This window comes from Epinephelus lanceolatus, chromosome 16 (genome assembly GCF_041903045.1).
Source record: "Epinephelus lanceolatus isolate andai-2023 chromosome 16, ASM4190304v1, whole genome shotgun sequence".
Classification (NCBI taxonomy): domain Eukaryota; kingdom Metazoa; phylum Chordata; class Actinopteri; order Perciformes; family Serranidae; genus Epinephelus; species Epinephelus lanceolatus.
The window spans coordinates 25,148,770-25,163,900 of record NC_135749.1 but is presented as its reverse complement, the minus strand read 5'-3'; the positions used below and the strand labels follow the sequence as shown (position 1 = coordinate 25,163,900).

The 15,131-nt window shown below is 38.2% G+C and overlaps 1 protein-coding gene across 1 annotated transcript; it reads left to right on the top strand.

Annotated features, from left to right (window-relative positions):
• Positions 1–4,047: 4,047 nt before the first annotated feature.
• Positions 4,048–14,319, top strand: LOC117263090 (sialidase-1-like). The gene is made up of 7 exons (XM_078175692.1): positions 4,048–4,298; positions 4,937–5,126; positions 7,586–7,848; positions 10,474–10,656; positions 11,585–11,804; positions 11,990–12,226; positions 12,327–14,319. The coding sequence occupies exons 1-6, from the start codon at positions 4,212–4,214 to the stop codon at positions 12,208–12,210; spliced, it is 1,164 nt and encodes a 387-aa protein (XP_078031818.1). The 5' UTR covers positions 4,048–4,211; the 3' UTR covers positions 12,211–12,226; positions 12,327–14,319.
• The last annotated feature ends 812 nt before the right edge of the window (positions 14,320–15,131 follow it).

Sequence of the window (15,131 nt, the reverse complement as noted above, 5' to 3'; positions counted from 1 at the left end):
GCTGCGCTGATTTGCAGTGTCATTTATGATTTACACAAAGAAATCTTAGAATTTTCTTCCCAAGCAGCAACTGATGCAGCAAAAATTGCATGAATTAGGATGATGAGGGAGAATACCTCCCATTAAAATGCTTTATGTCAGTGATTACAACACAGCAGAAGGAAACGGGTTGGTTTAAACCAGGGTTGAAGAAAAAAATATCTGCACTGACTTTACATTAATGTCACTTTACTGGTGTCTGTTCTCTGCACATCTCTCTGATACAGAGGTGGGACAAAGTCATTGTTTTGCAAGTCTCAAATCTTTGCACTCAAGTCCCAAGTCAAGATAAGCAAGTCCCGAATCAAGTCTTAAGCCCTTACATTTGAGTTTTGAGTCCTAAGTAAGTCATATTGCAGCTTCTGCTAAATGTAATGCCATTTTACTATCAGATCAATAACAGATTAGCTTAGATTTTTTGTATGTATTTGTTCAAAGATGTTTGAAAAAAAAAAAGTAGTGCTAACATTGCACTTCCTTTAAAGTAACGTTGCATTTTTGTATGCTTTATGTCTAAATGAACAAAATGGATTATCATGCACATTAGTAGATTAGTACGTAATGGTGTTATTCTACAGTTAAAGTGACTTACTTCATGATTAAACTCCTAAAAACTGCACCATAATGCTGAATACTTTACAGGACTTCATGCTGTAATACCGAGGGTGATTGGGGTGTTGTTTTCGGAAAATTCTGCCCCCATGTGGATAAATGTTGTAAGTGTATTTACCATGTTGCTCTTATGAATATGACCAGAAAATGAAATGCATGCATCAACTGAAATTAAAAACATAGTCAATTTTTTTGTCCATGCCTGCAGTTAAAGTAAACACAAACATTTTATCATTTCCCCAGCCAGCTGATCTTACACCTTAGTGGAGAGAAATGTCATTGAGATGAAGTATGTACAACAATATCAAAAAAATAGGAATATAAATATGAATAAATAATATTAAACGAAAAATTAAATATAGACATTTTCATCAACCATTGTTTACTGAGGGAAACTGACTGAGAATTAATCTCTTTAACAGCAATACCCCGAATTCATGCACATAAGGGCTATAAGGACATATATATATAATATATGATGACAACCACAATAAAGCATTGAAAAAGTCCATGAAAACAAGTAAGTAGCAGTGCTGTCTGGCAAGAATAATAAACAGCAACAAAACCAACAAATCTGACAGGAAGAAAAGATATATCACAACAACAACAATAAATACAACAAAACAGAAAACAAAAACAATGTCACAAGGCATGGTATGTAATTGATATATATATCTATGTGCATTAGTTTTTTTAATTGAAATAACCAATAATCAACACGCATTTAAACATCATTCAGTGGATGTATAAGGTACATTATTGTGCATACAAACGTTATTTCAAAAGAAATGAAAAGGCCAATATGACTAATTAGAATTAATAGAAAAAATAATTATATACAAAAAACATCACTAGTAAATTTTATGTTACAATTATTCAGGGGACTTGTCAAAGAAGTCTTATTTCGTCAATACTTTATTAATGAAAATAGTTCCACGATGAATACCTGTGTAAACAGTGTAAATGACAATTAAATCTTATCATATTTAACAATGATAGAAATAATAAAATATTGACAAAACAACAAAATGTAAATGATTTAAAGGACAAGAAAATTAAAGAAAAAAAAATATATATACATAAAATTATTTAACAAAATAAATACAATAACATGAGATAAAAACCAAAAAGAAATATCAAGACAAAATGCGAGTTTGTGTAATTTTTTTTCTTAACTTTATTGAACAATTGACATTTACAACAATGAGGCAACTAAACCATATTATCAGAGTACATGGGCATGAAACTGAGTGGAAGAAGAAAGTAAAAAGAGATTCGTCAGCCAAAATAAATAACGGAAATAATACAATACATAATATAAAAAGTTATTTGGTCTTCATTTGAGAGTAAACCGTATATATACAGTACAGGCCAAAAGTTTGGACACACCTTCTCATTCAATGCGTTTTCTTTATTTTCATGACTACTTACATTGTAGATTCTCACTGAAGGCATCAAAACTATGAATGAACACATGTGGAGTTATGTACTTAACAAAAAAAGGTGAAATAACTGAAAACATGTTTTATATTCTAGTTTCTTCAAAATAGCCACCCTTTGCTCTGATTACTGCTTTGCACACTCTTGGCATTCTCTCGATGAGCTTCAAGAGGTAGTCACCTGAAATGGTTTCCACTTCACAGGTGTGCCTTATCAGGGTTAATTAGTGGAATTTCTTGCTTTATCAATGGGGTTGGGACCATCAGTTGTGTTGTGCAGAAGTCAGGTTAATACACAGCCGACAGCCCTATTGGACAACTGTTAAAATTCATATTATGGCAAGAACCAATCAGCTAACTAAAGAAAAACGAGTGACCATCATTACTTTAAGAAATGAAGGTCAGTCAGTCCGGAAAATTGCAAAAACTTTAAATGTGTCCCCAAGTGGAGTCGCAAAAACCATCAAGCGCTACAATGAAACTGGCACACATGAGGACCGACCCAGGAAAGGAAGACCAAGAGTCACCTCTGCTTCTGAGGATAAGTTCATCCGAGTCACCAGCCTCAGAAATGGCAAGTTAACAGCAGCTCAGATCAGAGACCAGATGAATGCCACACAGAGTTCTAGCAGCAGACCCATCTCTAGAACAACTGTTAAGAGGAGACTGCGCCAATCAGGCCTTCATGGTCAAATAGCTGCCAGGAAACCACTGCTAAGGAGAGGCAACAAACAGAAGAGATTTGTTTGGGCCAAGAAACACAAGGAATGGACATTAGACCAGTGGAAATCTGTGCTTTGGTCTGATGAGTCCAAATTTGAGATCTTTGGTTCCAACCGCCGTGTCTTTGTGAGACGCAGAAAAGGTGAACGGATGGATTCCACATGCCTGGTTCCCACTGTGAAGCATGGAGGAGGAGGTGTGATGGTGTGGGGGTGTTTTGCTGGTGACACTGTTGGGGATTTATTCAAAATTGAAGGCACACTGAACCAGCATGGCTACCACAGCATCCTGCAGCAACATGCCATCCCATCCGGTTTGCGTTTAGTTGGACGATCATTTATTTTTCAACAGGACAATGACCCCAAACACACCTCCAGGCTGTGTAAGGGCTATTTGACCAAGAAGGAGAGTGATGGAGTGCTGCGGCAGATGACCTGGCCTCCACAGTCACCGGACCTGAACCCAATCGAGATGGTTTGGGGTGAGCTGGACCGCAGAGTGAAGGCAAAGGGGCCAACAAGTGCTAAACACCTCTGGGAACTCCTTCAAGACTGTTGGAAAACCATTTCAGGTGACTACCTCTTGAAGCTCATGGAGAGAATGCCAAGAGTGTGCAAAGCAGTAATCAGAGCAAAGGGTGGCTATTTTGAAGAAACTAGAATATAAAACATGTTTTCAGTTATTTCACCTTTTTTTGTTAAGTACATAACTCCACATGTGTTCATTCATAGTTTTGATGCCTTCAGTGAGAATCTACAATGTAAATAGTCATGAAAATAAAGAAAACGCATTGAATGAGAAGGTGTGTCCAAACTTTTGGCCTGTACTATATATATATATATATATATATATATATATATATATATATATATATATGTATATATATATGTATATATATATGTGTATATGTATATGTATATATGTATATATATATATATATATATATATATATATATATATATATATATGTATATGTATGTATATGTATATATATATATATATATATATATATATATATATGTATATATGTATGTATGTGTATATATATATATATATATATATATATATATATATATATATATATATATATATATATGTATATATATGTGTATGTATGTATGTATGTATGTGTATATATATATATATATATATATATATATCTATATATATATATATCTATATATCTCTTAGTGTATCCCCTTGGGTCACCGCCCATCATGGTCACATGACCCACAAGCAAGATGCAGCATTTTAGATGAGTTAAGAAGAGCAGTTCCGCCTTTTATCTCTCTGTGTGTTTCTTATGTTCTTGTGAATTTATTTCTCAACTCATCGTCTCGACTTTAACTCAACTTATCTGTCGCAATACAGAAGAAAGTTTGAGGACGTGACTCAAACATGGAGACAGAAAGCCGCCTCGCAACACTCTCTGTACTTCTGTGCGCCGTGTTGTGTCCCTGTGTTTTTACCTTCAGCCCTGAACAGGTACAGTAACGAAATGTCATAGAAATACGTTGTAGCACAATAGAGTGTCATTAATGTAGGTGCACATGGTGTTAAAGCTGTAAAGTGTTCAGTGTCAGCTTGATTTCACCGTTCAAACTGACTTTATTTCGTTTCTAAGCTGTTACATGTTTCTGTTAATTTGTCCAGCCTGTACATGCGTTCATTTTTAATTGTCAGTGGTGGAAGTGTTAAATTCTTTAAACATAGTGATTCCACACTATAGAAATACTTGACCTGCATTAAAAATGCCACTTTAAACAAAGTAAATGTACCTAGATGTTGTAGGTGGTTGACATGAAGCTTATTTAAATGCTGTCTATACGTATGGGTAGTTATATCTATAGCACAACATCCTATTTTATTACTGATTATGATTTCTTTGTAAAGTCTCGATCTGAAAACAACTATAGCTGTCAAACAAAGTGCAAAGCCTCCCTCTGAAATGTAGCGGTGTACAAGACTGAAGTAGCACAAAGTAAAGTAAAGCACATAAGTACAGTACTTGAGTATATGCAATTCGTAACATTATACTACAGCTTGTCCTGTTACGGTCGGTTTGGAATAGGCCACATAAAATGAACGCATCATTTTCTATCTTGCCTCTCTCCACTGTCCAGATTGACCCTCTGCTGTATGAGGAGCAGCTGCTGTGGGTGAGCGGAGCCCAGGGGCAGGTGAACACCTACAGGATCCCCCTCCTCACCTTCACCCCCAAAGGAAGCCTGCTGGCCTTCGCAGAGGCCAGGAAGTTGGGGTGTTCTGATTATGCTGCAAAGTTCATCGCAATGAGGCGGTCCACTGACAAAGGCAAGGATGAGCACCAGACAGAAACTGTCAGAAACACAAACACACACACACTAACAGAGTGGGTACAAATCTATCATCCATCTCTTCAGCCACACAAGGTGGACAAAGGTCAAAACAGTAATTAACAGTCACTTTACTGAAGTTTCCTAGTTTCTAATATGACATAAACAAACATGTTAGCCACAACTTTAACTATCTTACGTTTTTCAACTTGTTGAATATACTGTACTTTCATTTTTATTATATCTTTAAATAAATTGTTTATTGTAAAATTTGTCAGAAAACATTATGACAAATGCAAAAGTAAAGAAACAACATAGAACAGGGGTGTCTATGCTATTTTGAATGGCGGCCAAATTAGATGTGAAAACACCTGGGGCCAGCTGGTTCTCACATCATATGGGTTTCCAAAAACAATATCACATAAAAGAGGGGCAGCCCTCGCTTTTGACTTTACGCATCTTTGCCGTGGCTACTATCTAGCAGGAAACATTTGCGTTGTTTACAAAAACACATTAGTTCAGCCTGCATAGTTCCTACTTGGTGCATGTCTACAAACTGTATAATAGTCTTGCAATGGTGAAGTAAACAGAAAAAATGCAAAGTGAGCTTGCTTTATGATCACCTATGTTACGTCAGGGGCCACATGTAGTATATAAAGACAAGCAGCGGGCCACAATTGGCCCCTGGGCCAGACTTTGGACATGTCTGACCTTCAGTCTGCATGCATATCCTTGGGCACGATACTAAAACGCAAATTGTGAGAGAGTGTGAATGGATAACTGAGTAGCAGGTGGTAAACTCGATGAATGTGACATGTAGTGTAAAAGTGCTTAGCGTATACGATCGCAAGTCCATTTACCATTTACAAAAACATTGCCTCAAGGTCCATTCATACTCCAATTTTTTCCAAAGCTTTCAGCCATAACTCATGACCTTCATCAGTGAAGAGAGAGTTGCACAGTATGCAAAAGAAGTAAGTAAGATTTTAATGCCTCTGCACATTATGTTTTTGGGTTGTCAGTCCATCCATCCTGTTCTTGTGAACAAGATATCTCAGGTACGCCTTCAGGAAATTGCATAAATTTTGGCACAAACGTCCATATGGATGCAAGCATGACCTGGTTAGAATTTATATAATTATAAACTGTAACTGCAACTTGACTGGTTTGCAGAGGTATACAAGTGATTTTTACCAAATCGTTGTTTCCAAGATCAAGAATAAACATTCAAGCTCAGCCTGCAGAAACTTACATGTGTTAAAAAAAAACAGGAAATATCAAGCTTCCTGAAAGACTACCGAGCAAGTGCACAGACTGAAATATGTCAGTATTATAGAGCTGGTTACTGTTTGATACCCAATTACCACGACTATCGCCAATGATATCAAAAATCTGTGAAATAATTGTTCTCACTTAACAGGAGCAGTTCTCGGGGCGTTGGTGGCTTAGTGGTAGAGCAGGCGCCCCATGTACAATGCTGTTGCCGCAGTGGCCCGGGTTCGACTCCAGCCTGTGGCCCTTTGCTGCATGTCACTCCCTCTCACGCTTGTCTGTCCTATCTGTTAAAGGCTAAAATTGCCACCAAAAATATCTTGAAAAAAACAAACAAACAAAAAAAAACAGGAGAAGTTCTTAAAAGTTGAATGTGTTAAGAGAAGTGGTGCAAGAAATTTAAATAAAATGCTGTCCATGAGTGTCAAAACTGTCATTTAAAATTAAAAAAAAAAGTCTCATCAAAGAATAAGTAAAGAAGAATATGAATTCATGCACAAATTTGATGCCAACTCTAGGTACTTCTTGTTTTTGATTCTCTGTCTTATGGACACTTCTTGGGCTGTGTTAAAAAAAAAACAGGAAATGTCAAGGTTCCTGAAAGAGTTTCCATGACTATCACTAATGATACCTTTCTGTCAGTACTGACACCAAAACATTAATTCATTCAAAATGCTAATTTGAGGAATTAGTATTATAATTGTTTTTTTGTTTGTTTTTTTTAAATTGCATTTTAACTGGATGTTGTGCTCGCTCATTTGCGGTGTTGTAATTGACAGTTGTAATTGTCTGTTTGTGTTAATTTTTGTGACAATGTTTATGAGGCCATCTTGGTCAAGCCAATCTTGAAAAGAGATTTTTCACATATACACATTTGAATCTTTGCATTTTGCAACACAAAAAGTATTAAAAGCGCTTGACAAGACAAATTCTCTGAAAACATATGCATTTATTGCTGTAAGACAAAAGGCTTCAGGCACAAAGCGGGAACAGAAAGAGACAAACATAGAATTTGAGGTTGAAAACTGATGTTTTGACATTTTGTGTGCTATAGTGGAAAGTTGAATAAATTAAATAGTTAAATGCCTTCCTTTTAGAATAAAGTCTGGAATAATGATTCAATTTTATGTAAAAATAGTCAGAATGTGTGTCTAAACGCTCTCCTGCTCCTCCTCCGTCCCTCAGGAGCCACCTGGTCCCCGACTGCCTTTATAGTCGATGATGGAATGACACCTGACGGCCTGAGCCTGGGCTCCGTGGTGGTGGACGAGGAAGTGGGCTCAGTGATTCTGGTCTACGCCTTCTGCTTCCACCACGTCCACTGCCAACCATCCAGCACCATGATGGTGGAGAGCAGGGACGACGGCCTCAGCTGGAGCCAGCCCAGAAACCTCTCGGTCCAGCTCGGAGTGAAGAGCTTTGCTCTGGGGCCGGGCTTGGGTATCCAGGTGAGAGAGAACTACAGAATATTGTTGGCACACTTTGTTGAAACAAACACAGTGTACAATTTGACTGAGGTTGGCAAAATGTGCCGACCTCAGATGACCTGCACCATAAAGACGAACAGTAGTCACAAGTTGAAGTTGACAGGGTCATGATAAATACTGATTTTCAGTAAGTAGAGGATTAACAGATGCTTCTGTAGTCAGTATGAAACCTAATAATAATAACAACAACAATAATAATAACCTGCAAAGTAAAAACACTTGTAATTTGTGTAATGATGTGCGCCTTGTTGAACTGTATTATATTAATAGAATAAATTGGACGTGGAGTTTTTTGTTTGCAGCCATTTTAAACGAGCACGTTGAATGCATTAGAGACTGACAGCTAGAGATGTACTGATGCCACTTTTTCCTTCCCGATACCGATTCCAATCCCTCAACCTTAGGTATCTGCCGATACCGAGTACCGATCCGATACCAGCGTGTAAAATAAAAATGGATGGGATATGAATTGCTGTATGTCTCAACTCCTAAAACTCTATGTAAGATATTAAGGAATAAATATATAATAGTAGAATTAATGCCATAAAACTTTTTTTATTATTATTATCCAGTATTGACACAGATCAAGGAACAGGTTAAAGTGCAGCCACACAATCTGGTAAAAAATACATTTTAAAGGCTACAGTAGAATGCTTTTTAAACTCTGTTCCATTTCCATTTAGTTTGCCTGTAGGGTGCGTATGCGTAATGACGTGGGGCATTACATGGTATCGGATTGGTCATAGGCTGTACTCGCCGATACCGAATTTTAGGCAGTATCGGAGGCATTTCCAATACTGGTATCAGTATCGGTACAACTCTACTGACAGCAGTGCATCTGAAATGTGTGCTGCAGCAGAATCATACACTGCCTGGCCAAAAAAAAAGTCACCACCAAAAAAAAAGGTCACACACTCTAATATTTCATTGGACCGCCTTTAGCTTTGATTACGGCACGCATTCGCTGTGGCATTGTTTCGATAAGCTTCTGCAATGTCACAAGATTTATTTCCATCCAGTGTTGCATTAATTTTTCACCAAGATCTTGCATTGATGATGGTAGAGTCTGACCGCTGCGCAAAGCCTTCTCCAGCACATCCCAAAGATTCTCAATGGGGTTAAGGTCTGGACTCTGTGGTGGCCAATCCATGTGTGAAAATGATGTCGCATGCTCCCTGAACCAGTCTTTCACAATTTGAGCCCGATGAATCCTGGCATTGTCATCTTGGAATATGCCCGTGCCATCAGGGAAGAAAAAATCCATTGATGGAATAACCTGGTCATTCAGTATATTCAGGTAGTCAGCTGACCTCATTCTTTGAGCACATACTGTTGCTGAACCTAGACCTGACCAACTGCAGCAACCCCAGATCATAACACTGCCCCCACAGGCTTGTACAGTAGGCACTAGGCATGATGGGTGCATCACTTCATCTGCCTCTCTTCTTACCCTGATGCGCCCATCACTCTGGAACAGGGTAAATCTGGACTCCTCAGACCACATGACCTTCTTCCATTGCTCCAGAGTCCAATCTTTATGCTCCCTAGCAAATTGAAGCCTTTTTTTCCGGTTAGCCTCACTGATTAGTGGTTTTCTTAAGGCTACACAGCTGTTCAGTCCCAATCCCTCGAGTTCCCTTCGCATTGTGCGTGTGGAAATGCTCTTACTTTCACTATTAAACATAGCCCTGAGTTCTACTGTTGTTTTTCTTCGATTTGATCTCACCAAACGTTTAAGTGATCGCCGATCACGATCATTGAGGATTTTTTTCCGGCCACATTTCTTCCTCGAAGACGATGGGTCCCCACTATCCTTCCAGTTTTTAATAATGCGTTGGACAGTTCTTAACCCAATTTTAGTAGTTTCTGCAATCTCCTTAGATGTTTTCTCTGCTTGATGCATGCCAATAATTTGACCCTTCTCAAACAGACTAACATCTTTTCCACGACCACGGGATGTGTCTTTCGACATGGTTGTTTAGGAAATGAGAAGCAACTCATTGCACCAGTTGGGGTTAAATAACTTGTTGCCAGCTGAAAGATAATCGCCCATGCAGTAATTATCCAATAGGAGGCTCGTACCTATTTGCTTAGTTAAATCCAGGTGGCGACTTTTTTTTTGGCCAGGCAGTGTAATGTGATTGGAGGGTTTTTGTATTTGTGCAAATGAGTTGCTTAACCCTGTCCACATTCTGAGTGGAGCATCTGTATGGCTGTTAGGAGTTATTATGTTTCTGCTGATGTCTGACAATTTTAGGACACTAAACCCTCTGTTGGACTGCAGCAGATCAGGCACTATGGATAATTATTATTGTTTGTTGAATTATTCTAGCATATGGTGCTAACAGTGTGTCATTCTTACTTTGTAATGTTGATTTTAAATTTTACGTAGTTTCTATCTTTATTTTAATTGTTATTTTTCATACACCTACTTTTGTACTTTATTTGCCACATGGATTTCCCGTCTGAAAATCAGTAAAGGTTTATCTTATTTTCAGAGTTCGATTTAGTTTGTGTTTTAGAATCAAGTTTGCATCTTTGTTTTTTGTATGCTCAGTGCACATGTTTTGTGTCTCTGCACTACAGAAACGTTTCGAACCAGCTAAGGGGAGGTTGGTGGTGTGTGGCCATGGGACACTGGAGGGAAATGGAGTTTTCTGCATCCTCAGTGATGACCACGGACTTAACTGGCGCAACGGTGCTGCGCTAAAAAGCATCCCTTACAACCAGAAGAAGAGAGCACAGGACTTCGACCCTGATGAGTGCCAGGTATGTTGGCTGCTTTTTGTTAATCGCACCATGGTGGTCACAACTCACAGTAGAGACATTTAACGGTGCTGTGTCACATTTCAACACAGTAGAGTATCATTGTTAAATCAAGAGGTTTGCTGTCAGCTTGGGTTGTGGAGCTCTTCTGCCCTCTAGTGACCAAAAGAAGTGCAGCTGTAAAATGTATATTGAAACTAGCAGCAATCTTAAAGAGAAACTTTGGTATTTTTTAACCTGGATCCTATTTTCCCACGTTTTTGTGTCTATGTGACTGTTGGAGACAGATTTTGAATTTGGTCCAGTCAGACTGCTGCAGCCGGCAGCCACGAAACAGGCTGCAATGTAACCACGTGGGGCATGCCAGCACAGTCAATTTATGTCTACTAAAAGTGTTTGTTTTTGCCACTGATAGGCTCAGATTGTTATTCTTAGTGTCTGACAACATTACGGAAAGCATCCCTACAAAGATAAACCCTTTCATCTTGTTTAACCAGAAACAGCCCTGAAATTGCCATTGCAGAACGCACCAGACTCTGTTCAGAAAGACTGCATATATTCAGATCATACTGGGTGAATTAAGGATTTATTTCAATCAAACCAGAGTCTGTCATTGTTGGAACAGTGGGAAGATGAACCAATACCATTTTTGTGATTTTTATTCCTGTCGACTTTGAATGATAAAATTACTATTTATTTAAATGTAGTCTGGACGGTTTGGCAATTGCAATTTCAAGGTTTGCAGGTTAAACAAAAGGATCTTACTCTTCAACAAAAAAGTCTATCTCTGTAGGGATCCTTTTCAGAATGTTGTCAGACATTTATAAAGCCTGTCAGTGGCAAAAACAAGCACTGTTAGAGGACGTCAATTGACCAAGGTGTTGCCGAACATACGACACTGTCAAGCCAAACCCTTTCTGCTCCTCTGCAGCCGGTTGAGATGACAGACGGCAGCATCGTCATCAACGTGCGGAACCAGAACAACTACCACTGTCGGTGTCGCATTATTGTACGCAGCCACGACGGTGGAGAGACCCTGCCCATAGATGATCTGTTCTTTGACTACGAGCTGGTGGATCCTGCAGTAGCAGCTGGAGCTCTGCAGAAAGACGGAGTGCTCTTTTTTACCAACCCCTCTAATATGCAACACAGTAAGAGTCATCATCCCTTCTTCCCTCCACTCATTGAAGGTCATGGTTGTTGTTGTGTTGAGTTCCTTTCCACCACTGCTGCTGCTTTTCTCCAGGCCAAAACAACTCATCGATTTTCTTTGCTTCAGACTTAAAAGATCAGTATCATCACTACATCGTACTAACTTCTTTTCTCATCCCCCAAGGAATTAATATGACGTTACGTTGGTCGCTGAACGATGGCAAATCTTGGGAGAAACAAGCTGTGCAGTTATGGGCGGGGCCCAGCGCCTACTCCAGCATCACATCACTGGACACTGGCTCCGTAGAGGACCAGAAGTACATCTACGTCATCTACGAGAAGGGCCACAAAGACTGTTACGAGACGGTCTCGTTCGCAAAGATCCACCTGTATGGTGGCCGGTAGAGCATGTGAGAGGGAGGTAAGCAGACGTGCATCAAGTCATTAATATCAGCCGGTGCATTAAAACTGATCTGTTGGTCTGACTTCTGTTATAATTTCACCTTGTGTTTGTCTCCCAGATACAATGCTGGAGGGAAAGGGAAACAGAAGGCTGAAACTGACTCCTAGGACTTTCTCAGGAAGAATATAAAAGACTTTTTAAACTCACTTTATAATATTGAATATGGGGCAATGGGAGGCTCAACACCATTAATATTTAGACGGTTTATGGTCAGCTTGTGATAATCTTAAATACAATTTTCTCTTTATTTTATTTTCCTCTTCTCTAGAATTCCCACATTTAATGATGTTGCAAGTCTCATGTCCATTTTTCTGTGTTTGGATATGTTGCCAAGTGTGTGTGTTTTCTAAAAAGTTGTTTTTGCACAGCCGCAATATTTTGTGGATTTCCTCTTCCTAGACACAAGTAGACAGAATAAAAATATGACCAAGCAAGGGACAGTTAAATGTTGAAGACTAAGTTTCAGACCAAATACACTAGTTTCCAAGCTACTTAAAGGGTAACTTCTCTATTTTTCAACCTGGACCCTATTTTCCCAAATGTTTGTGTGTAAGAGACGAATGGGAACAACATTTTTTGACACTATGCACTGTCAATTTATGTCCACTTAAAGTGCTTGTTTTTGTCACTGATGGGCTCAGATTGTTGACAACATTATCAAAAGGGTTCCCTCTTATGATAGACGTTTTTGTTTGAGAGTAAGATCCTTTTTGTTTAACCATAAACAATGATTAAATCGCTATCGCCAAAACTCACCAGATCAAATAATTTTATTGTGTATAGAGCCAGCATATTTGCACATTTAAGAGGTTGAATCTAGGGCTGAAGCAAGAACGTTTTTCTAAGTTATATTTTATTTCTGTCAACTTTAAATTAAGTGCGTTTAAAGGTGATAAAATTACTGTTTATTTAAATGGAGTCTGGTGGGTTTGGCGATAGAGATTTTGGGGCTGCTCCTGGCTAAACAAAAAGGATCTTACTCTTTAACAAAAAAGTCTATCTCTGTATGGATCCTTTTCATAATGTTGTCAGACACTTAAATTAACAATCTTAATCTTTTTTTTTTTTTAAAGATATTTTTTGGGCTTTTTAGCCTTTAATGGATAGGACAGACTAGTGTGAAAGGGGGAGAGAGAGAGGGAGTGACATGCAGCAAAGGGCCACAGGCTGGAGTCGAACCCGGGCCGCTGCGGCAACAGCCTTGTATATGGGGCGCCTGCTCTACCACTAAGCCACCAGCGCAACAAAAATCTTAATCTTAACAATTTAAAAAAAATTGCTGTCTCCATTAGTCACTTAGACACAAAAAATTGGGAAAATAAGGTCAATACTGAAGTTACTGTCCAGCAGCAAACAGCAACAGCAAATGAAGATACCATACTACAAATATCACATCACAATCTTCTGAGATGACTAATGACTTTCAGCAGTTTGAATATGATGTTAATGCAGTGTAGATTTTAAGCACCTCTGCATTGATCACGAATTCACCTCACTGTCAGAGCCACTGTATGTTTGACGCTGGGGTGAAATGATTCCTATTTGCTCTGATAATGTAATTTAATAGTGAAGCAGCCTACTTTCAATTCTCATATGGGTTCACGGTTGTAATTATAATTATTGCCTTTATTGAAATATGAGTGTGCCATGAATATAGGCTGATTGAAATAGGTTCTGCTGCCTTTATAAAACCAGAAGTTGTGTGAAATGATGTGGATGGCTTTGATATATTGGGGTTTGAGTGGTTTAGAAAAAACAATAGTTAAAATAGAAATGAATCGTGTGTGTGCGCGTGTGTTTTATGAATGTAAGAGTGAAGAGGTGAGAACATGATGTAGCCAAAGTATCCTTTTATGCACTTGAACAGCATGTATTCTGATATTTTGTAATCAGTCTGAAGTTCCCTCAACTCAAATTTGGTTATTTTATGTCCAAATCAAGTGTCCGTTTATGCCCTGTATTATCAGCATTGTACACAGGGTTAGATTGTTTTTATGCAGGACATTATCTGATCTGTACTATCTGTAAAATAAATAAATGGTTTCTAACAATTGTGGGCAAAGCCGCGCTGATTTGCAGTGTCATTTATGATTTACACAAAGAAACATTAGAATTTTCTTCCTAAGCAGCAACTGATGCAGCAAAAATTGCATGAATTTACATTTCTCACTACAAGCTGATACTGACTCCCAGGACTTTCTCAGGAAGAAAATTGAAGACTTTTTAAACTCACTTTATAATACTGAATATGGGGCAATGGGAGGCTCAGGAAGTTAATTAATTCGTGGCACATTTTTTAAATAACATACTTATTAATTAATCTTTGGGCTTGGGGGGAAGGCATCAAGTATTTTCAAGTCAAAAGGCTCAAGTCCAAGTGAAGTCATGAGTCATTAAAGATCTAGAAGAGTTGAGTTGGATTTTGTCGAGTCTGAAGTGATCAAATTTGTGACTCAAGTTTGACTCGAGTCCAAAACTGATGATATATATTTGTGAATGTGTGGTCAAGATTTTCTTGTTAAGAAGAGCTGGCATTTTCTTTTAATTTCAAGGTTCACAGCTCAATGCTTCCTCCAATGCTTTGTAAGTTTGCATAAAAATGATAATAATAATACAATCACACAAGTAGAAACACAAATAGAAACTACACATAAAGATATAAAGTAGTACAAGGTATATTAAAGGATAAAATATAAAATATTGTGTAATTTGAGGTGCAGACATTTAACCAAAGTTTTGATTGAGAGTTATTTTGGAAGTAGTTACAAAATAAAGGGGAAAAAAATGTGCATAAAGAAACAGTTATTTTGATATTAGTTAATGGTCATGAGACACCATTAAATTTCAGCATGGGGACCAAAGA

Bases quoted from the DNA above. Each gene is read 5' to 3' on its own strand.
- LOC117263090 (XM_078175692.1), top strand. From the start codon at position 4,212: ATGGAGACAGAAAGCCGCCTCGCAACACTCTCTGTACTTCTGTGCGCC. The intron at 7,849-10,473 runs GTGAGAGAGAAC...TCTGCACTACAG, and splicing joins GGCCGGGCTTGGGTATCCAG to AAACGTTTCGAACCAGCTAA. The intron at 10,657-11,584 runs GTATGTTGGCTG...GCTCCTCTGCAG, and splicing joins TCGACCCTGATGAGTGCCAG to CCGGTTGAGATGACAGACGG.